Source organism: Equus caballus, chromosome 16 (assembly GCF_041296265.1).
Source record: "Equus caballus isolate H_3958 breed thoroughbred chromosome 16, TB-T2T, whole genome shotgun sequence".
NCBI classification, from domain to species: Eukaryota; Metazoa; Chordata; class Mammalia; order Perissodactyla; family Equidae; genus Equus; species Equus caballus.
The window spans coordinates 45,391,317-45,412,306 of NC_091699.1; the positions used below are offsets into that span (position 1 = coordinate 45,391,317).

At 53.5% G+C, this 20,990-nt stretch overlaps 2 protein-coding genes across 28 annotated transcripts in view; one reads left to right on the plus strand and one right to left on the minus strand.

The window, feature by feature from the left end:
* Positions 1-10,700, plus strand: part of CHDH (choline dehydrogenase) — a 32,827-nt gene extending 22,127 nt beyond the window's left edge. For 3 of the 4 annotated variants that reach the window (XM_005600547.4, XM_070238807.1, XM_070238808.1), the window contains 7 exons: positions 394-1,148; positions 2,093-2,244; positions 3,212-3,341; positions 4,337-4,471; positions 5,793-5,935; positions 6,410-6,512; positions 7,265-9,217. In XM_005600547.4, coding sequence (XP_005600604.1) covers positions 446-1,148; positions 2,093-2,244; positions 3,212-3,341; positions 4,337-4,471; positions 5,793-5,935; positions 6,410-6,512; positions 7,265-7,683 — 1,785 coding nt within the window. In that variant the 5' untranslated portion in view covers positions 394-445 and the 3' untranslated portion in view covers positions 7,684-9,217. Of the gene's footprint in view, positions 1-393; positions 1,149-2,092; positions 2,245-3,211; positions 3,342-4,336; positions 4,472-5,792; positions 5,936-6,409; positions 6,513-7,264; positions 9,218-9,246 lie in introns of those variants that run through there. The other variant, XM_070238809.1, reaches the window with a different exon arrangement.
* Positions 10,701-11,747: 1,047 nt separating this feature from the next.
* CACNA1D (calcium voltage-gated channel subunit alpha1 D) overlaps positions 11,748-20,990 on the minus strand; it is a 320,640-nt gene continuing 311,397 nt past the window's right edge. For all 24 annotated transcript variants that reach the window (XM_070238804.1, XM_070238798.1, XM_070238803.1 and 21 more), the window contains 4 exons: positions 19,543-19,706; positions 16,574-16,695; positions 14,380-14,700; positions 11,748-13,865 (listed from right to left, as the gene is read on the minus strand). In XM_070238804.1, coding sequence (XP_070094905.1) covers positions 13,572-13,865; positions 14,380-14,700; positions 16,574-16,695; positions 19,543-19,706 — 901 coding nt within the window. In that variant the 3' untranslated portion in view covers positions 11,748-13,571. The remainder of the gene's footprint in view (positions 13,866-14,379; positions 14,701-16,573; positions 16,696-19,542; positions 19,707-20,990) is intronic.

Below are 20,990 nucleotides of genomic sequence, written 5' to 3' on the forward strand. Positions count from 1 at the left end.
CTCAGCAGCTGTCTCGAATGGATGAGGAATGAGTGCCAGCCTAGAAAGCCCTTACATCCCCTGCTTTCCAGCAGAGAGACTCCTGCCAGCCTCCAGGTTCACGCACACATGTCACAGAGAAGCCTTTCTGGGGACTTCCCAAGTTTGGGAGGGGCCCCTCTCCTGTGCGTGTCAGTCCTGGCTCAGATCTTGCAGTACTGATATTCATTTCTATCTCTGCTCCTCCTCCTAGTTCCCCAGGGCAGGGACATGCCCTGCCCCACCCAACCCTGGGCAGACACTTGGTGAGCCTACAGGGGACCTTTGCTGTACCGGTGTGGCTGCCCCAGCTTTGGTCTGATTCTGCATGTGCACGTTGAGTTAAAATTTTTAAAGCCTCTTTTCCTGTTTTAGGAAAAGTGAATCAGCACATTCCCCTCCGTGTAAAAGGATCTGGGCTGGAAGCATGTGGTGTGTCCTGCGAGGCTGGAGGCGACAGTGCCTGGGCCCATGGGGAGCCCTGGGGCAGCAGTGGCCCCTGGGCATCCGTGCTCTGGCCAGTGCAGGCTCCAGGAGTGGGAACGAGTACAGCCATGTGGTGGTGGGTGCAGGCTCCGCAGGCTGTGTGCTGGCCAGGAGGCTCACGGAAGACACTGACAAGCGTGTGCTGCTGCTAGAGGCTGGGCCCAAGGACACGTATGCAGGGAGCAAGCGGCTCTTGTGGAAGATCCACATGCCCGCTGCCCTAGTGGCCAACCTGTGCGATGACAGGTACAACTGGTACTACCACACGGAGCCGCAGCCGGGCCTGGATGGCCGGGTGCTGTACTGGCCGCGCGGTCGGGTCTGGGGTGGCTCTTCATCCCTCAATGCCATGGTCTACATCCGCGGGCACGCCGAGGACTATGAGCGTTGGCACCGAGAAGGCGCCGCAGGCTGGGACTACGCGCATTGTCTGCCCTACTTCCGCAAGGCACAGGGCCACGAGCTGGGTGCCAGCAGGTACCGCGGTGGTGAGGGCCCGCTGCGTGTGTCCCGGGGCAAGACCAACCACCCGCTGCACCAGGCGTTCCTGGAGGCAGCACAGCAGGCCGGCTACCCCCTCACCGAGGACATGAACGGCTTCCAGCAAGAAGGCTTCGGCTGGATGGACATGACCATCCATGAAGGTAGCAATAATGTGCCCATGCCCCATCGCCCTGGTCCTCCTTTTTTTAACAAAAGAAAACTACTCTCTGTCACAGCCCCATCCTTCCTGCCCTCATCATGGCCAGTAAATGTGGAGAAACTGGGCTTGTGCGAGATGGAGGGGATGTGATATAAGGCACCCGCTATAGGCCACGGAATACAAGCCAAAGCCAATGAGAAGTGACTAGGAGATGGCAACACCTTGGGCATTCCCTGGGCCTCTGGCCGCTGCTGGTGTGGATAATGGAGGTTCAGCTCTCTGACCAAACAGCCCAAAGTCCTCTAGAGACTTCCAGATGGGGGAACTGAGGCACAGAGCAGAGAATGGCCTTGCCCACAGCAGGACAGAGGCAAGGGCAGGGTCGACCAAAGCCTCCTGCTTGCCTCCACAGGGTTCTCACCCTTTTGTCTGCAGCTCCTGGCCTCTCTGTCATCCTGTGGAGAGTGAAGGATGTTTTTCCACCTGTATCCAACGACCCTGGGTAGATGTGGGTTTCAGTTGGGCAAGGTCTTATTTTTTTTCCTTGAGGAAGATTAGCCCTGAGCTACATCTACTCCTAATCCTCCTCATTTTGCTGAGGAAGACTGGCCATGAGCTAACATCCATGCCCATCTTGGTCTACTTTATATGTGGGACGCCTGCCACAGCATGGCTTGGCAAGCACTGCCACGTCCGCACCTGGGATCCAAACCGGTAAACTCTGGGCTTCCCAAGCGGAACACGTGAACTGAACTGCTGTGCCGCCTGGCTGGCCCCAGTTAGGCAGGGTCTTTTGGGCTCAGCCTTACTTTGAAGGCAGAGCTTGCATGGTCAGGGGAAGGACAAATTCCCTCTTGCTCCAGCACCTTCCCACTTCCCCCTGTACAGGTGGGTGCCCGGGGAATGGGCAGGGGCTGGGCCTGACCCCCTTGCTCTGTCCTACAGGCAAGCGCTGGAGCACGGCCTGCGCGTACCTGCACCCAGTGCTGAGCCGCCCCAACCTCATAGCCGAGGCCCGGACGCTCGTGAGCAGGGTGCTGTTTGAAGGCACCCGTGCAGTGGGCGTGGAGTACGTCAAGAACGGCCAGAGCCACAGGGTGAGCAAATATCTGCCGGGCTGGGCAGCTCACGGCAGAAAGGAGGTGGACAGCGAGGCTGGTGGTGCTCGGTGTGGGCAGGAATCATGCTCTTGTCCCCATAGCATTGTGATGAGGTGTGAACAGCTGGTGGCAATGGCCTGAGAGACTATTTCCAGGGCCTTGCTGGAGGCGGTGGCCTGTGGAGGTGGGGGATGCCCTAGTCCAGCCACCTGCAGAGCCCCTGGTGCCCCGGTGTGGGTGAGTGCCCACTGTGAGCCTTGTCTGCCCCTCCCCTCCTCAGAGCAGCCCCCAGTACCTTCCACACCTTTGCAGAAATTGATGGGTTTATGCTAAGGCTTTAAAAACCACAAACAAGATCATACTCCATATTTCTGCACTGTGCTGTTTTCCACTTAATGGTGTATCAGCATTTTTCTGCATCCCAAGTGAACATCTGGCTCACTGCTCGCTTTATTTAAACCTCTCTTTGAGTGCCTGCTTTCCTTTATCTCATTTAAGCTCTACAGTCCTCTTTTTAAGACCACCGTTACCATCTGGCTGTTGCAGAATGAGAGTATAGACCACACTTTATTTTTTTTGCTGAGGAAGATTCGCCCTGAGGTAACATCTGTGCTAGTCTTCTATTTTTGTATGTGGGATGCTGCCACAGCATGGCCACTGTCGAGTGGTATAGGTCCATGCCCAGGAACCAAACCCAGGCCGCCCAAGTGTAGCGCACCAAACTTAACCACTCGGCCATGGGGCTGGTCCCTGAACCACACTTTATTAATGACTGCAAACTGTAGCTGCACGTGTGGGTTGCTTTCACATAGCAGCACCCTGAGCATCCCCTTCCTCACTCTTGGGCCTGTGAGCAGGATCCCTTCCTGCCACTCGGGTATGTCATGTCAAGGCCACTTCTCAGGGTTCTGTCTGGCTCTCCGGGAAAGGAAGTGTGACCTGCATGGTCCGCTGCCTCTTCCAGGCTTACGCCAGCAAAGAGGTGATTCTGAGTGGAGGCGCCATCAACTCGCCACAGCTGCTCATGCTCTCGGGCGTCGGCAACGCAGATGACCTCAAGAAACTGGGCATCCCGGTGGTGTGCCACCTTCCTGGTGAGCTCCCTTCTCCACTGCTCCCCAGGGGGTGTCTCTGCTAAATAAAGTGTTTTATTATATTTTATTAGCATGGAGTGGGGAGGGGACAGGAGTCAGTGCTTCTTGGAACTGTCACATTCTTCCCATGAGCCTGAAGGTCCCGGATGCCTCACTGGACAATCCTGCCTCCTGGGGACCCCTCTCTGCCCCAGCCACCCTATCTCACTGAGAGGCAAGACCCTTTTAGCAGGGAGCATCTGCCTGTAGAGTCCGCTGGGCCAGGCTCGGGCAAGTCACCAGGGCAGCCCTATGGAGAGAGGGGGCCAGGCCTTTGTTTTCCACCCTCAGAACTCACCAGCTGCCCTGACATTAAAGATGCCAACTCAGTGCTCCAGAGCATGCTTTTCATGTTAAGACAATTCTCCCACGCCTAAAATTTATTTTATAAACTGTCTTTGATGCCCTTCAGGGCCGGGCCCTGTCCCTCTTGTCCTCTCTTATAACCCAAGCTCACAGAGGCCTGGGCCTTATTGCATTGATCCTTCATCATAAGGTCTGTGAAAGTGCTGGTCTGTGGCAGTGACCTGCTCATCGTCCCCATGACCTCACACAGGGTTGCACAGCACGACAGGCCTGCTTCCCTCCTTCCCCAGGCCAGGGGTGAGGTGGGGCTGGCAGTCCATCTGGCCATGAGCCATTCAGCAACAGCTCCCCGAGCGGTACCTGCTGCAGGCGTGGGCCCTGCCCCCATGAAGGGTGGTTACAAGTGTTGCCCTGGAGTGGGTAACAAGGGCAGATGTCTTTGGCGGCATCTAAGAGGGCTGGACTTGGTGGGGAGTGTGGGAATGGTGTCCCTGGGAGTTGACCTTTAAGCTGAGACCTCGAGAATGATCAGGAGCTGGGCTGGCAGATAAGTGGATGCGAGAGAAGTTTTCAAAACCAGGGCGATGTTGAGAGGCCAGCTAAGCTCCCCTTGGTAGCCACTTTTTCCTAACCACTCCCACCCATTTCAGGAGTCGGCCAGAACCTGCAAGACCACCTGGAGATATATATCCAGCAGGCGTGCACCCGCCCTATCACCCTCCACTCGGCACAGAAGCCCTGGAGAAAGGCCCAGATTGGGCTGGAGTGGCTCTGGAAGTTCACAGGTGGGCATGCTCCTCCATGACCTTGGTAGAGATGGTCTGTGGGCAGCACAGCCTCTTTCCTGAGGTGCCAAGCAAGGGCTCTGGCCCCAGGATGCTGATTCAAAGCTGAGCTATGTCATTTGCCTCAGCTCTTTGAGCCTCTGTTTCTCCTCTGCAAAAGTGGGATGCACAGTTCCTGCCTAACGGGCTGGTGTGAAGACCAGACGCAACAGCACAGGGCCTACCCGTGCTGAGACTCCTCAGGGGCTAGGTGCTGCTCTTCCTTAGAGATGGACAGGGATGGCCTTGTGCTAGACACCGTCTGGGGTCCAAGGAGACAGGAGAAAAGGCACTTGGTACTAGACTGCAGATTCAGCATCCATTTCTCAGCATTTTCCATTTGTTCTCCAGCTGAGTCTCAGAGTACAGAGTTTGGCTAGGAAATGGTGCTTTGAAATCCTGCTCATTGACTCAGCGTATATTTCTCGCACACCTACTGTGTGCTGTGCTAGATGGTGGGAAATGCCAATAAGGCAGGTTCCCTGGGAGAGTTTTCACTCTAGTGGGGACAATGGAAAGAAACCAAGTAAACATGCCAAGTTTTAAGCACAGTGAAAGAAAGGTGAGGATGCTCATTCAACTAGAGGACCTGAGAGGCAGGAAGGATATGTGCAGACCCTGGTGTGTCTGAAGAACTAATCTGCTGGGCCGGGGAGACTGCAGCATATTGAGGACGACACAGTGGTGGGAGGTTGGATGGAAGAGGGCCTGAGCTGGATCATGAGGGCTGGCTGTGTGTGAACAGTGGGCTGCGAGAGGCACAGAGGTAGGCCAGGGCACCAGCAAGGAGGCCCCTGGAGCCAACAGATAAGAGGTAATCTGGGCTTGGACTCCGGTAGGGATGGTAAGGCCAAGAAGATGGATTCAAGTAGATTTTGGAGCTGAAGCCAGTGAGACTTTCTGGGCCGCATGGTGGGCGATGAGGAAGAGGGAGGTGGCAGAGACAGCCGGAGTTTCTGCCTTCAGCCTTGTGTGAAAGGAACAGTTAGGGGTGGAGGCTGGGCTGGGTGTGGGCCGGGATACCCATGGGACATCAGTCACATGTTGGCAGCGGTGGAGTCGGGGGAGAGGGCAAAGCTGAAGACCCTTGGCATGTGGCTGATATTGAAAGCCGTGGCGCTGGGTGAGCCCACCTGGGGGAAAGAGGACAGAGTCGAGGACTTGGGTCCAGGCCTCAGAATAGAGACCAGGAAGAGGAGGAGGAGCTACCCAGCAGAGAGGAGGCCAGCCCACCTGCCACACCTTGACTTGCTCTTCTGCCTCACCCTCTTCTGACCCTCAGGGGATGGAGCCACGGCCCACCTGGAAACAGGTGGGTTCATCCGGAGCCAGCCTGGAGTCCCCCACCCGGACATCCAGTTCCACTTCCTGCCATCCCAAGTGATCGACCACGGGCGGGTCCCCACCCAGCAGGAGGCTTACCAGGTGAGCAGACAGTCTCATCTTCTCAGCAGGCTGCATTTTCCGGCGGTAGCAGGGCCCTCAGGGAGGGCGCCCAGAAGCCTGTGCCCTGCCTGCCAACTGCCCAGGGTGTCTGAGTAGGGAGAGGAACAGGGGAGCCAGGGCAGAGTGTGGCAGACTGCGTGGTGCATGGAAAGGTGAGACCTGCTCCCAGCTCAGGGCAGGTGCTCTAGGTCCTGAGCACCAGAAACGGACAGATGAGGCCAGCTCTGCCCGGGGATTGCCAGCCTCTGAAAGTTTTGGACAATCGGATATAAAGCCAGGAGGCAGGAGTGATTCACTGAGGGGGTTTTTGTGGAAGGGTGCGGGGTAAGATGCAAATACTGAAATGGAGCTGCTCTTAACTGACGTCAGGTGTAGAGTCCTCCCTCTCAGGAAACCCGGGCCTCTCTAACCTCCAGAGTTGTGGGGACTGATGCTTCCTCTGGGTTCTTCTAGGTGCACGTGGGGACCATGCGGGGCACGAGTGTGGGCTGGCTCAAACTGAGAAGTGCCAACCCCCAGGACCATCCTGTGATCCAGCCCAACTACCTGTCAACAGGTAATTCTCCAGCCACTGTTGTCTCCCCCAGGCCTGGGCCTGCTGGGCCACCTGTTGAATGAATGCCTTTATGGGGTTCATGTTTGTCCCTGAGTGTTACCCCTGACCACATTTTCTGAGACACAGGCACCCTCTGGCCCCCTCCACCCCATCATTCTAGCTGGAAAATTGCACATGCTGCTATGTGGTGCCCTGGGTCACTTGAAGTAGCCCTGAGACGTCCTTTTACACAGTAGGAGAGATTTTCAGAACAGTCTACCAGGAGGTGCAGGATGTGGCTGTGTACACAGCGTTCGTGGAGCATTTTTCCTGCTGTCACAGTGAGCATTCTCTAAAAGCGAATCACATTCTGGGGCCTGCCTCTTTGTGTGCAGCAGAGGTGAGCGTGCTAATCGCGCAGGTTTTGCCCAGCAGTGACTTGCTGGGCGCTCACAGCCACAATGTGGCAGATGCAGGGCATGTATTCTCATCCCTAGTTTACAGATAAGAAAATTCAGAGGCTGACTTAAACCTGGGTCCTCTGGGGCAGGCTGTGTCCGTCTAGGATGTTGCCTGTTTGGGCTTCATGCAACTCTGCTTGGTTACACTGTTAACTGCCTTTGGGTAGGTGATAAGCCACCTGGTGGCTCACACCTCCATGTCCCTAAACTGTGTCCCCTGGGCCAGCTTATTGAGCCTCTCCATTCCGAGAATCTTCCAGCAAGGCGAGCATGATAAGGAGAGGAGTTGCACCTGTTTCTTTTCCTTGACAGAAACCGATATTGAGGACTTCCGTCGGTGTGTGAAGCTGACCAGAGAAATTTTTGCACAGAAAGCCCTGGAACCATTCCGGGGGAAAGAGCTCCAGCCAGGAAGCCACATCCAGTCAGATAAAGAGATAGATGCCTTTGTGCGGGCAAAAGCGGACAGTGCCTACCACCCTTCGTGCACATGTAAGATGGGCCAGCCCTCCGATCCCACCGCTGTGGTGGATCCGCAGACCAGGGTGCTTGGGGTGGAAAACCTCAGGGTTGTCGATGCCTCCATCATGCCCAGTGTGGTCAGCGGCAACCTGAATGCCCCCACCATCATGATCGCAGAGAAAGCGGCCGACATCATTAAGGGGCAGCCTGCACTCTGGGATAAGGATGTCCCCATCTACAAGCCCAGGACCCTGGCCACCCAGCGTTGAGGGAGTCACTGCCTGAGAAGCCCCCCAACAGGCTAAGAGGGCCAGCATAGCCCTTGCTCCAATGGTCTTTCCTGAAACTATCTAGAATGTTAGGATTTAATGTCTGTGAATTGGATCATTTGTTAAGAAATGAGACCAGTACTACTGGTCAGTGAATCGGGTTCCTTTTTACAACATTTCCCTATGGGCCTTTTGGGAAAGGCCAGTATTCTGGTTGGGGCCCCTCTTCCCTGCCTCCTGCAAGGACAGCAAAGGGGAGGGGAGGCTGGCGGAGGAGGATGATGGTTAACTCCTGCCATGTACTCGTCTTGTGTTCATGGTGCTCTCCAACCCAGGGTCCTGCTGCCTTCTTCGGTCCTTGTTAGACTGGAGGAAGGTGGTCTCTCCCAGGCCTCCCTCTGCAGCCCCTCAGAGAGCAGGTGCTGTGCACTGAGGCTTGGAGCTAGTCAGTCCTGCTTGGGTTCTCCAAGGGGGGCATCCTCCTCTCAGGCTGCAAGCTGTAGCTAAGGCCCAGAGTTGCAGTCATTAGAGCTCACCGGGGACACGTGCATAGCCTCCAGCACTCCCGTTCAGAGGGGAAAGCGGCCCACTGGAAGAAACACAGCCTTCTCCTTTCTCTTCTGCTTCCTGATTTCACTCCCAGAGGGAGGCAGGAACTGGTGCTCAGTTGTGTCCCTCTGAGGGCCTTGGGGGGGCCTCCTCGCCAATGCTCTGGTTCTTATTAAACACGATCAGCCCAATGAGAGGACGTCTGGACCTTGTTCAAGGAGATAAGAGTCTGGAGGGGCTCTTTCTTTACTATCGTAGGTTCCCTGATTTAGCATTCCGGAAGATTTTCCTGTTACCAGGAAACCTAGAAACCCAGAACAAACCCTACCTACCAGACCACAGCTCCACGCTGAAGCGGCCAGCCAAGAGGATGCTCTCCTCTCAGATGGGGAAATGACTCCACAGCGGACAAGGCTGGCTAATTCTCATTCTTTAGACGTCTGTGGGAACAGAGCAGGATGGAGCTGAGACTGACAGAGAAAGCAGTCGAGTAAAACTACGCACCCTGATCCTGTAAAAATGAAACTGAGTGAAAGAAAAATAAATTGGCAAACGATTTGAGTTTTTGGGGGTGGAAAGCAGTTACAAGTAGCATTTAAAACAGCTCTTGATTTTTAAACTTCTTATAATTCAATAGTATAATCCCAGTAAACTTATTTTTGAACTGAGACGCCTCATCCAGACTGTTCTGTCAAGCTAATGAAAGTTAAATGCATTTTGGATTGATTTTTTTCCGAAGCCATCCAAAGCTTCTATGGCATCTATGGCAGGGAAGCCAAGAATTGCTACATGGAAACCTGTGTGCTGGGCCCAGAATGAGGGCCAGCTTCACCCAGGATTAGAGTGGATTGAGGTGGCTTGGAGGTCCAACAGCCGCAACTCATGTTTCTGAGAAAGACCTTTCAAAAAGGTGGAAAGAAGAAAACGATCACATCTCTCCTTCCTTTAAAAATTTTAAACAACAAACAGCTCTTGTTTGATCTTACCTGTGTCTGTCTTTATTTTCTGTTCCAGGGGAGGGTCAAGAAAGAAAATTCTAAATCTGCCAAGAGATTTCTCTCTCCTAGAGAGGTTCCCCACCTGCCTCACGGCAGGGTGCACAGCCATCATCCTCTGGGTCTTGGAGCCACCTGCAGGGGCGGAGGAGTGCAGGTGCCAGCCCCACTGCTCTGAGGGCTGAGAAGGAACAAGTTAGGTGTGGAGGGGGTTCCCAGGCGACCGTCTGTGCTGACCTTCTCTGGCACGGGATGGCAGCTATATGGCCATTCAGTGCTGCCATCACTGCGTTCTGTGGTGTTTTCAGCCTCTGAGGCAATGACTGATTTGCTACTGTGGCTGTAATGTAAGATGAGCAAAATGACACGTGGAAAGAGGAGCCTGTCCCTGTTCAGCTCCATTACCTCCAGGCCCGTCTCCCACTCTTGCTTACGGGGCCTTGTTCCATAGGATGATATAACCATACGGTGAAATAAATACGTTTCAAAAGAGAAGGCTGAGTGTGTTCCAGATCCAGGACCCACAGAAGGCAGAGTGGAAAACTGCTTTTGGGGTTCAGACCCAGGACAGACTATTCTGCTATGAAGCGGTTCAGCCCTGACGGCTGAGTGCGGTGGCTGTCCCGTCATAGTGGAGTGGCGGCCCATGCCGTAACAAGGGGCTGTCTGAAAGTTCCACTGTCATGAGGGATCCCTGAGCTCAGAAGGAGGGCCAGAGAGGGGAGCCAAGTGCCGACTCAAGTTAGGGAGCATGAGCCACGGTTATGCGGCCCGTGAGAAACACAGAGACCAGGCCAGCACTCGGCCTCTCAAAGAATCAGGCAGACTGTCATTTAAGCCCCTTAGCAAAAAGCCTGCAATACCTAAAAAACAGAAGAACATATTTTTCAAAAAAATGGTCAAAAAAGCCTAACAGAACGCCGTGTATGTGCCTAATGAACGGGCTCTGAGGAGCACCGACCCCTTTGAAGAAGCCTGCGGTTAAGCTGCTGCGCCAGGTTCTCCCTGGTAGGATAAGGGGCAAACATGCAGGTATGGGAGCAGCCTGCCTGAGCGTGACCGGGAAGCGCTGGGTCCCAGGAGCAGGAGCCCCAGCGCCTTTACAGACTGCCTTTCTGCTTCCAGCGCAGGCTTCAGGAATTACTGTTTCCATAAGTTCAGATTCTCCTCTCCAGACAAACCATACTCCTCCGCCCAAAGGTCGTTTCCTATTTCCGCTGACCAACCTAATGTTGGATCTCTATTAAGATTCAGGAAAAGGCACCCTCTCCCCTGGCCCTGTCTTGAGGCCCAGGCAGTCTCCCATCTCCTCTCCTCCGCCGTCCCCACAGGGCGTCCTCAGGACCATTCTCTCACCGTTGTTCCCATGTTGGAAGCAAGGGCCCCAGGCCTGCTCCTCATTCTCGCCTGCTCTCCCAAGTCCCCAGTAGAGAAGGAACATCATTTTAGAGAAATAAAAACATTTTCAACAAAGGAAAGCGTAGCTGAAGCTTGTTTTTGAGTCCAGAAGGCTAAAAAAGGAGCTGGGGCTCTCTGTGCGACAATAGCTCGCTCTCTCGGTAACCAACTCGTAGAACAAATCCAACACCCACCACAACAAGATCCTTGTTACTTTAGACCATAAAAAACAAACAACATGCAATAAACTAAACTGCCCTGGTTTCTTTCACAAGTGCAGGGTCAGCAGTAAAGAGGATTTGTCAAGCATGTAAAGCCCACACTGTGCACTGAGAAGCTTCCAGGGTCTTCACAACCCACCCTTCCTGGCCTGGGGCCGATTCTGAAACATCTTGGAATAGAGCTGGGAAGCGCTGCCTGGCCGAGCTGTCTGGATGGAAATCAATCACAGAGATGGTTATTAATGAGGTTCTTGCTCACTGATAGTTAAATCAGAGCTCCCATTTCCATTTTGTGATATGATGAGAAACACAAGATTAATGACACTATACGCTCTGTTCCTGGGGACACAACAAAATGACTTTTTTTAGGGAGGTGGGATGGGAACCAAAAAGGAAAGACATTTAATCTTAAAACTTCCCTAAAACAAAGAAAAAAACCATGCTCTACAACTGCAAATTTTTCTTACAAAGAAAAATTTAATGTTAGATGAGAGGCTGAACCAGGCTTAAAGCAGACAGATATGCGGAGTAGTGCAGCCTGTAAAAATGCCAGCTTTTAGGCACTGACTGGCAAAGATCATGGCCCATACCAGAAACTTCAGTCCTGGTCGGGTGACCTTGGACTGACGGTGTGAAGCCACGCAGTAAGACCCACACCCAATGGAGACACACAGTCTGAGATGAGGTGAGAGTGGGTTAGCCCTTTAGGAGAAAGAGTGCTCTCTGCAGCTGGCATTAAGTTACCACGGGCACTGAAGGAGCCAGGCGGGTAAGAACAAATCTAGAGAATCACAGAAATTACAGAACTGCCCTCACAGTGCCTGCCCCTCTGAAGCTCTCACTGGCAAACACCAGCTCTTTGCAAGGAGAGCTCCCAAATACAATAAAATTATTACACAGCTTTATTCTGAAGAACATTTTGCATTTTAATAAAAAAGAATTTATGTCAGGAAAGAGTCATTTACAAACCTTGAAGTGTTTTTGCCTGGATCTGGAGTAAGAATGTCTTAAGAAGAGGTTGGTAAGGTCTTGATAACAAAGTGTTATTATTTACAAAAAAAACCAAAGCCCCAAAACAAACATTAACAGGTTGTCTATGTAATATTTAAAAATTTTGAACCCCAAATTGCTACCTGTCTTTTTGACTGCAGGGAATCCCTGCCAAGGTACCTTGATAAAGTCGGCATAATTCTGTGAACAGAAAAGGAAGCCTCGACGAGTCTAATGATCCCAAAGTGGGTTTCCATCGGGAAGTACAATCGCGTGTGAGTGCATTCTAACGAAAACTTCAGCCCTCGTTCAATTGCATATAAAAGCCCTCAGAGAGAACACACAGTACAGCAATGTTTTGTAAAAAGGCAGCAATTTGACTTGTCCAGACCCCGACATTCTAACCCTGCAGATCTTCACGTTGCTTCCTCTGTCCCCCCTTCCCCAGCATTCCTTATTTCTTAAGCAGCGTCACCAGTCCCCGGGGGACAAGAACACAGGGACTTCGTTCATCTGTGCAATGATTTCTGCACCAGAAATGCAAAAATGTACTGTGGGGGCAGCTAAGAAAACCACAACTTTGAATGCCACAGGGTCAGAGCAACCAGCTTGACCCACTCTGTTATGAACTTATCAGAGGGTTAGCAGAGGAAAACAAAAGACGGTTGTAACCCATGGTGGATCAAAAGGTACGATATCAAATCGTAGAACTCACGCCCAAAGACAAGACTGCAAATGGTCATCTGGTATACCTTGTGTAAAGATAGGTTTATAGCGACTCAAAATATTTTAGAAAATCTCTGTAGTGTCAAGTTCTTTAGAACTTAAAATTGTACCCCCAAAAGATTTTCACTGAATAAATGAGAATTGGCTCTATTTCTTCTACTTCTGGATAGCCCGAGTAAAAATACTAATAATTTCTAGATTTCAGTGGGGAACTACAATTGTTAGGACCCATGGATATTGCTGCAGTTCAAATACGGTACAATAATTACAAAATATAGACCATCTCTTTACAAATACAAATTATAGTATATTACAAGTCATGTACAGTAAATCTATAATTTTTAAACAAACTAGCGTATCTAGGTTTACCTGGTTGCGAGTGCATTATTATTCCAGTTTACAGTTGCCCTTAGCCTGACGGTCAGAGGCTGACCGTGGGAGTGATGCTCTCGTGTAAACTGGCGCCACATAACAGAAAGCTCCTGCTCCCTTTCAGGATGACGGCTGGTAGGTACCTCCTGACTCTCACACTGTATTTCAGAACAGCTAAACAGGAACCAGGAAGCAGTATATTTGGGGGGAAAGGGTGTAAAAATGGATATGCTGGGCCCATTGAATGTCTGATATGCTAGACCGATGGCTGAGGTAATGACACAGGTCTGGTGATCGTCCTCACCTTTAACCTTCCCCACCGTGCCTGCGGGCAGGTGGGTGTGGGTGAGCGCCCTGGGGTGCGCTCTGGACCAGCGGGCGGGGCTTGTCCGACCTCCTCACTGGTCCTCTCCGAGAGGGCTGGACCTGCTGTTTCCCGCAGCTGGGGCTGAGCACATGTGCACGGCTGTTCCCTACCAGGTTTATGGCTTCCTTGAGGCATGACATCACTTGTACAAAAGTCTAATTGAATATGGACTCCACACTAGTGCCTAAACTTTCCTAACTACGAGGCACTTTTTCCCTGGCCCTCCGGCGCCCCACCTGAGGCCAGAGCCAGTCTGCCCCTCCCTGGGGGCTACAGGGTAGTGATGCATATCATTTCATCTGCCAGGTCCTCCTCATCTCTCCCGGGGTCTGGCTCTTCGTCGCTGTAGCCTGGCCCAAAGTCCTGGAGTTCAAAGTCCTGCCGGTGCGAGCCGGGGCCAACGTCCCCGTTGGCCCGGGGATGCATGTTCCCATTAAGCAGGTTGCTGGCTGCACTCTCCATCTCATCGATGGTTAGGTCACAGGCATCGGCGATCTCGTGTTTTGTCGCCGACACGAACTTTGGGTCCCTTGCATACCGTCCTAAGCCTTCAGATATCAGGACCTGTACAGCAACGAAGGTCGTGGCATGAATGCGTGATAAGCCGTAGGGGGAAAAAACGACAGAAAAACGTCCTCAAACATAACCGCACCTTGTGCTTTTGGGACTCAGCCAGTCAGGTCTGCTAGACCTCATACATGATAACTAAATGTAAAAGTAAATCGCTTTGGCTTTGAAAGTGCCATAGAGCTCAAAAAGTACACATGGCCCAACAAGAGTGAAACCCACTGGGGAAAAATATTTTAGTATAAACTCGTAATATTTGCAGGAACAGCACCCGTAATCTTAGGCACAGCTGATTCATGAGACTCGGCCGTGTTTTATACTCAAGCTTTAAGTACCATCCTTGCTTCTAACAAGTGGGCGGTGTCCAGATACTAAGTGTCGCCTCCTGGCTGCAGAGCCCTCCCACCTGCAGAACCACCACCTGCTCCTCCTGCATGTGGTTCTCCATGGTTCCCCCTCTGCTGTGCCTGGCGCCTGCCCTCCCGTGGCATACTCAGTGAGCCATACTCACTGCCTCCACCAAGCTGTCTGCACTCCTCTGCTTGTCGCTGTTTTTGTTGCGGAAGCTGCTGGGGACAGTTAGGCTGGCTGGTGTGAAAGTCCGATAGGAGATGCCAGGCTCATCCGTGTACCATGAGCTGCGGTGCAGGGACGGCAGGCTACCGTTGACCTGGTCCAGGGCTTCCGGCCGCTCAACCTGGATCAGGGGAGTGTAGCATGGTGTCCAGTCCCGGTACGGAGGGGTCGCTGGAGGGGTGGCCCACGACCGGGTTGAGTGGCTTGGCGAGTACTTCTGGGCCTTACTTGAATCTAGGCCTGCAACTGCCATGATCTGAGGAGAAAGGGGAAGTGGGGAGTGGGAGACCAGAGGTCCTCAGAGGTCCAGGCCTCAGGCTGCCTGAAGATGGACCAAGTATGACGCCCTGTTCTACAGGGGCAGCCTTGGATAAGGACTTTAAAAGGACGCGAGCACAATGGGTAAATTAAATGAACTGGCATTGAAAATTTGGCTTTCAGGGCCGGCCCCATGGCCGAGTGGTTGGGTTCACATGCTCCACTTTGGAGGCCCAGGGTTCGCCTGTTCAGATCCTGGGTGCGGACCTGCACACCACTCATCAAGCCATGCTGAGGCAGCGTCCCACATACAAGAACTAGAATGACGTACAACTAGGATATACAACTATGTACTGGGGCTTTGTGGGGGGCAGGGAAAACCAAACAACAAGTTGGCTTTCTAGCAGACTGTATTTTCTTTTTCCCCAAATCCATAATGCATTTCCTATCACTGTTCCCAAATAGGAAACAGTTGCTGATTTGTGAAATTGCTTTGGAATGATGCAGAGTCAGGGAAGACGTACAAGCTGCGTTGTATGAACACATACCCAGTTCAATCTGGATTTAAACACGAAAGTACTTTCAGGGCAAACTAGTGATCCCCGGCCCTGGCAGGGAACACAGCGGGTTCTCTCCACTCTAGCGCAACTCCTCACATGGCCAGCATTTCGTCTGTTCTGAAGCTCTGGGCAGAAGCCCCGCTCCTTCCACCTATAGCTGCCAATCCACCCTGATATCCCACTGCAGAGAGGGACACTGAGGCCCCGTCTTGTGAACAGCACAGGCCCATGGCCAAGTCAGAAGCCATGGCCTCCCAAGGAGGCAGTGCAGACAGGCGGACCTGGGCCTCAACGGGGCAGGGCAGCAGAGGGAAGAGTGTGTGCAGGCATGTGCCTATGTAGACTTCCACGCCTGCTTGGTTCGTGGCACGTGATGGTCTGGGCCTCCCCAAGGCTTGTCGTTCTTTCACGATAAAACAGGACACAAGTAAAAATTAATGTAAAAACTGAAGACAGAGAAGTAAAAAGTTGGCAGAGAGATTTGAATAGAAAATCTGAAATGTAGCTCGTGCTCACGTGAGATGCTCAAGGTGAGAAACCTGCCAGGAGAGCGGGCTCTCCAGATTTACAGACTGGGTGCTCCCTGTATGCTGGCGTTCTCCCTGCTTCCCCCGCCCCCTGACACACGTGCACAAGTGGACAGCATCTCTGATGTGCTCTCTTCAGCAAGAAAAAGCACCCTATATTGTCCTTGAGGCAAAGCGCCCTGTTGAGTGGGCTCCGGCCCCACGTTCCCTCCTGTCTAGCCGCACTCACTGTGGACGGGTCCTTGTCCCTGGACCACACTGCCCTCACAGGCAGGGTGGGAGGCCCACTCACCCTTGTGACCTCGGGGCTGTGCCCAGAGAGAGCTCCATAAACAGGTCCTAATGAAGGAACCACCTCTCAGAGCCGATAAAGGGCAGTGCTGGTTGTTCAGGGTCAGCCGAGAGGCCACCTCTCCCGTGGGGCGGACGACACCAGGCCCTGTCTGCAGTGCTGGGAGGGATGTGGGGGACAAGATTGTGTACTGAGGCTGAGAGCCAGCTCTGGAAGCTGGCAGCCTTGAATTCAAATGCCAACTCGTTCACTCACCTCCTGTGTGAGCTCAGGCATGTCACCCACCCTCTCTGATGTCTGCTCATCTGTAAAATGGGACTCACGATAGTATCTATTTGGCAGGGTTGTTACAGGATGGAACCCAAGGGTATGTGAAGGTTCTCTCCTTCTCTCCCAGTGCTGGCAGCCAGGGGGAAGGCGATGTCCTGAGGATGGGTCCCACACAGGGGGCCTGTTGGGCCCGTTGGGGAAAGGCCAGGTGGGCCAGCTCACCTGTTGCTGCATCAGGTGCAGAGGCAGGGCCGTGCGGTGGGGGAAGGCGGGGGATGGCGACACCTCCTCCTGGCTGCTCTGCCGGCGCAGGCACTCAAAGTTGAAGGAGGACCTCCGGTGGGCTGAGAGGTTAAAGCACATGGTGCAGGTGTTAAAGAAGTTCTCTGTCAGGAGCCCGGGGCTCTGGAGTCAGGGCGGCCCTCTGGACACTCAGCAGGGAGCCCAGGAAGAAGCAAGAGATACGTCCAAGAAAAAGCATTTGGTAGTGAGATCTCAGAGCTTTGGGAGGGAAGATGAAGCAGTAGCCCAACTGAGGGACGTTTTTAAAAGGTGCAAGCTGGTTTCTTATAAACGCTGTGCCTGTTCTCAGGGGGAGAAGCTAAAGGCAGCCAGAGGGCAGCTGTTCTGACTCGAAGCCCCTGGACCTACATATTGTGGGGAAAGCAGCAGTTCAGGTCAGGTAGAAGAGGTCGTTCTCGAATCCCACAGATACTTGCTGACTGCCCCCTTCTCGCCTCCCAGAGGTCCTAAGCATCCCCGGGGGCCATGCTTTCTTGCTGGTGCTCCTGTGTTTACACCCGTCTTAAAGGGAGTCACTTGCTAGCTGTCCTATCAGCTCAACCAGGTAATAAGCAAATTCTTCTGTTGGGAAAGACCCAGCTTCTCTAGCACCAAAGACAAAACGAACCAGAAAGAACACCTCTAACTTTAAAGAAGGTGGCTGTCCTGTCGACAGCCACTCTGAACAGAGGCTTATACACAGGTTGGGTGATGACAAGAGATTCAGAGCTTGGGGCTTCACAGGGCACCAGGCCCAGGAGGTCAGTCTGGATTCTGGACCCCCAAGCGCAGGCCAGAGGCCTCCCCGCTGGGAACACCTCCACCCTTGCAGGTGCTGGCTCTGCGGAAGCTGCTCTCAGAGCCTTGCCGATGGTTTGCAAGGGGGTGGCCGACTCATTTCAACAGCTCCTTTCTTGACCTCTGCTTTCTAAGCTCACAGAGCATTTCTCACACCCCAGCAAAACTCCTCACACCCCTTATTCCTGTATTGGAAAACTGCAGGCACCAGCCTGGGGAGACCTCCCAGGCATCTTGGGGCCACACACGAAGCTGCGGGAACTGGGTTCCGTTTTAGAGGGCCCCGCTCTAAAAGTGTATGAAGACCAGGCTGAGCCCTTGGCTGGCCACTGCCCCAGCAGAGAGGAGCAAGACAGACAACCGGTCCTGGTCAGACAGGCCGGATGCGCACTGGGGGGCATGCTGGGGCCTCCTTGAATTCCCACCTGGGACACAGCTGCACAAGGGCTGCTGTCCTCATCAGACACCCTCCCTCCATCCAGCACCCGGGGGCTGACTTTAACAGTGCTCCAAGGAGGAGGGGCCTCCCTCATCAGCACAACCTCCAGGACCCTCCCAGGATCAGATGGCAGGGGCTGGAGGCCCAGAGGCAGGAAAGGACAAGCACCAGCCCTCTCATTTGGGTGGTGCCTTTCAATTCTGAAAACAGGTCCACATAGACCCATCATCTCATTTGCTCTGCACAACCATCTCTGATGGAGGAAGTTATCACACTGTAGCTGAGAACACAGGCTGAGGAGTTCCGCTTTCTCCCTGCCCAAGGTCTGAACTCATGGGCAACAAAGCAAACAAAATGCAATTGTTATTTGCCCTTACAAATAAAGAGGACAGCCACTCTCGCCCGCTCAGTTTCCTCGCTTCACTGGGCGGCGCCTGTGGATGGTGGGCATTAACGTGGCTACCAAGGAGAGCACAGGGAGGTCCAAGGAGGGCAGTGGAACGCACATGGGCAAGGGGCCTCCACCCGGCCTCACCTGCACATGCGTCATCTGGTATTTATGGAGACAGAATTGCTGTGTTTAGGGCTGTGAAATTAAATATTAACTATAGAAGTGGGTCTAATTACACTCCCTTCCCAGCTGGGCTGTGACAGCTAGAGAGAGGCAGAGGGCCCTGGGTGCCACCCAACCACACTCATTATTGTGCATGTCGTCGGTAGACTCAGAGCCGATGTGTCTTGCCTATTTTTGGCTACTGATTAGAGTCCTGCTCAAACTATACTTCATTCCTCAGAAGTACCAGAAATGGATATTCTTTAACCATCATTAAAATGCCCACATGTCCAAAATCACGCTGCCCAGCCAGGAGCTGGCAGGGGCCCCTGCTGCATTTCTTTCCGCAGCCGGAGTTCCTCACTCGAGGTGACCCAGATCTCCTGGTAGTGCCAGTTACGCCACCTGCACAAGAAAACCAGGTGCGGGAGCACCCAGCCCCTACTCCTTCTCAGCAGGATGGGATTCCCCGGTTCCAGGATGGGAGTGCCCACCCTAGAGGTCATCACCAAGGCGAAAACCTGCCCCACAGCAGAGGACACTGGCAGACCCAAGGCAAGAATGAGAGGAGGGTGGAAAGGTGAGAAAGGAGGAGAACTCCCCCGGTGGGGACTGAGGCGAAATGGACACCAAGAATCCCCAGGGGCCCCTCAGAGGCGTGGGCTTTTGTAAGACAGGCCTGGGCTCAAGTCCAGCTCTGCACTTGTGCCAATCCCTTCCCCCTCGAGGGGCAGTTATCCCATCCACCCGAGTTGGCCTGGCAACAACATGGTGCATGTCTTGCCTACCTCTCTGGATGGATCCCAGACTCAAAGGCAATGATAACATGCACAAAACAGGCCCCTATCAGGTGACACGTCCTGGGCAACTTTAGGGCCACATACTGCCTTTCTCTGTTCTCAGAGAGTTGAGAACAGTGCTGAAGTGGTTTGACCTCTCCTGTGTGGGATACAAATAAGAAAGGGAAGCTGATAGGCTCTCCAACCAGGGGGCTGGTCTTGAGGACTAGAGGTCCCTGACAAGGCAGGACCGCATCTGTCACACTCTCCAAGGCTGGGGTGGGAGGAGAGGTGCATTGTTTTTTGGAAGCTTCACCCAAAACAAAAAACCTGGCCTCACATGTTGGGGTGGGAGGTAGCAGGCGTCTCCTTGGAGATCTCCGGGAATCATAGCAAACAGGTGAGTCATCGTCCTCCAAGAAGCTTTGGGGGTGATGGTAGCCTCGAGGCCGCTCGAAGTCCAAGTTGCTGCCTGGATATCGGTTGTAGTAGCTATAGTTTTGCCTGGTGGTCAAGAAGCCCAAAAGAGACAGTAAGGGTCCTGTGAGATCCTGGTGAATGAGACCTGTCCCTTACCTCTGACAGACCCACGTCTACAGCCCTCCCGCCGCCTCCTTAGATACAGTAGGACTAGCTGAGAATGAGGCAGTCCTCAGCTTCACAGAAGGTGCTAGATGGAGGGCACAGGCTGTCACAGGAAGGTTCAGGACAGCAGGCCTGCGACGAGTGAGGTGCTGGTGGTCTCCCTCCTTCGGCAGCCTCAGACCCAGGTCAGATGTGATTGTAGGTGCTCTGCAAGCCTGACTCTCACCCACTCACCTCTTCCTTGAGAACCCCTCTCCTGAGCGCCTGCCCCTGGCCAGATGCTTGGCTGGGCACCAGGGACACAGAGATGCATGAAGCATGGTACCCCCAACTTAAGGAGCTTAGCAAATATGACACGAACACAGACATCCAAAACAAGCTGGAGAAGATCAGCGCTGGGAGGAGCTCAGGGTGGGTTCCAGGAGCTTTGCGGGAGAGGGGCATTTCAGTTCCAGTCAGGGAAGGAGAAGCAAGTCCCTGGAACAGGCTCTTGTAGGCCAGCAGAGATGGGGAAAGGGGTCCAAGTGGTGGACATGGTGTGAGAAAGCCCCTTAAGAAGGAAACTGAGAATCCATTTGGCTCAGAATCAGTGGTTCCGGAAGTCAGCCGTTGAGGGAGGCTGATGGAAGGAACTGGTAGAGAGCGAGGGTGCGAGTGAGGGAGGACAGGCTGTGGCTGGCCTGGAATACAAGGCTAATGTCCACCGACAGCTCAGATGCCAGAGGTGGCCTCACTGCAGTACCACGTCCATTTCAGTGGGCCAGCTGAGCACGGTGAGATGCAGTTTACAGAGAAGAGGTTGGCAGGTGATCTTTGTCCCCTGCACTGCTGGCTACGTGTCCCCAAGCAAAGTGCCCCTTTTAACTTCAAACATTCTTTCTTCAGGACAATAGCCTGGGTAGGCACCTCTGCTGAGAGACGCCACTCTGACCTCTTGTCCTCTCATCTCCAGGACAGACCCCTTGATGGAAGTGGGAAATAGGCGCTGTTCGTTCAGACCTCACCCAAGCTGTGGGCTGGCCAAGCTGCCATGCAGACGGGGCCCCCCGCCCAGAGTGCTCAGCGTTAATGAAACAAAATGGACCTCTCGGAAGACAGGGATTGCTGGAAAGGGGTACCCCGCCATGAGGCAGGCCCAGCTCTCATTTCTGGAGCCCTTACTAACAGCCTCACAGGCCCCTGGTGGAAAGACGGACCAGGTCT